Below are 913 nucleotides of genomic sequence, written 5' to 3'. Positions count from 1 at the left end.
GATGATGATGATGATGATGATGATGATTACAGTAAAGATGACCAACCTCTATTTTGCTGGGCTTCTTTCCGGAATCGTTCCTCCTTGTGTTTGGCCCGAAATGCCAGGTCCCTGTCTTCCATACATTCTTGAGCAAATTTCTCCAGCATCTGCAGGCATGGATAATCTGGATCCTCTCGGAAGTCTTCTGGATATGTATCGAGCCATACTGAGATCACAGACTTTATTGTTCTGGTGTCAAAAAAAAAAAATAAATAAATAAATAAATATATATTAGAAATGAATGTGCATCTTACACACACACACACACACACACACACACTGTACCTCTCGATGCCAGTTTGATGAAGTGCCATTCCAGTATAATAGAATGCAAATATTGTGTAACTTTCCACATGAAATCATGTACATGCAATGGACTTAAAAACATGAATGGCACTGAAACAAATATAATTAATAATAAGATGTGCTAAATTCATCCTGACAACAGGGTGCTGAGTTCAGTCCCACTATGTGGCACCTTGGGCAAGTTCTCCTACTACAGCCTCAGGCCGACCAAAATCTTGCGAGTGGATTTGGTACATGGGAACTGAAAGAAGGCTGGTTTTTGTGTGTGTGTGTGTGTGTCACACTACTACCACTTGACAACCAATGTTGGAGAGTTTTTGTTCTTGTAACTTAGCAGTTTGGCAAAAGGTACTGATAAAATAAGTACCAGGCTTAAAAAAGAAGAAAAAAAGAAAAAAGTACAAGAGAAATATATATATATACAGAAGTGTTTGTAACTGTGAATGTTGGACACACAGCACTCACAAAACTTTCACATTATGTCAGTTTAAAAAAAAAGAGAACAACAACAAAAACATTCTGAATGAACTTCAAATGTAAATAGAGAAAGTGAGGTGTATATGGC

The 913-nt window shown here is 37.3% G+C and overlaps 1 protein-coding gene across 1 annotated transcript in view; it reads right to left on the bottom strand.

Annotated features, from left to right (window-relative positions):
• Positions 1–913, bottom strand: part of LOC106871381 (ral guanine nucleotide dissociation stimulator) — a 91,642-nt gene that overhangs the window by 22,031 nt on the left and 68,698 nt on the right. The window contains exon 5 of the mRNA XM_014917807.2: positions 47–231. Within this exon, the coding sequence (XP_014773293.1) occupies positions 47–231 (185 nt within the window). The remainder of the gene's footprint in view (positions 1–46; positions 232–913) is intronic.

Source organism: Octopus bimaculoides, chromosome 18 (genome assembly GCF_001194135.2).
Source record: "Octopus bimaculoides isolate UCB-OBI-ISO-001 chromosome 18, ASM119413v2, whole genome shotgun sequence".
Classification (NCBI taxonomy): domain Eukaryota; kingdom Metazoa; phylum Mollusca; class Cephalopoda; order Octopoda; family Octopodidae; genus Octopus; species Octopus bimaculoides.
This window is presented reverse-complemented; position numbering and strand designations above follow the sequence as displayed.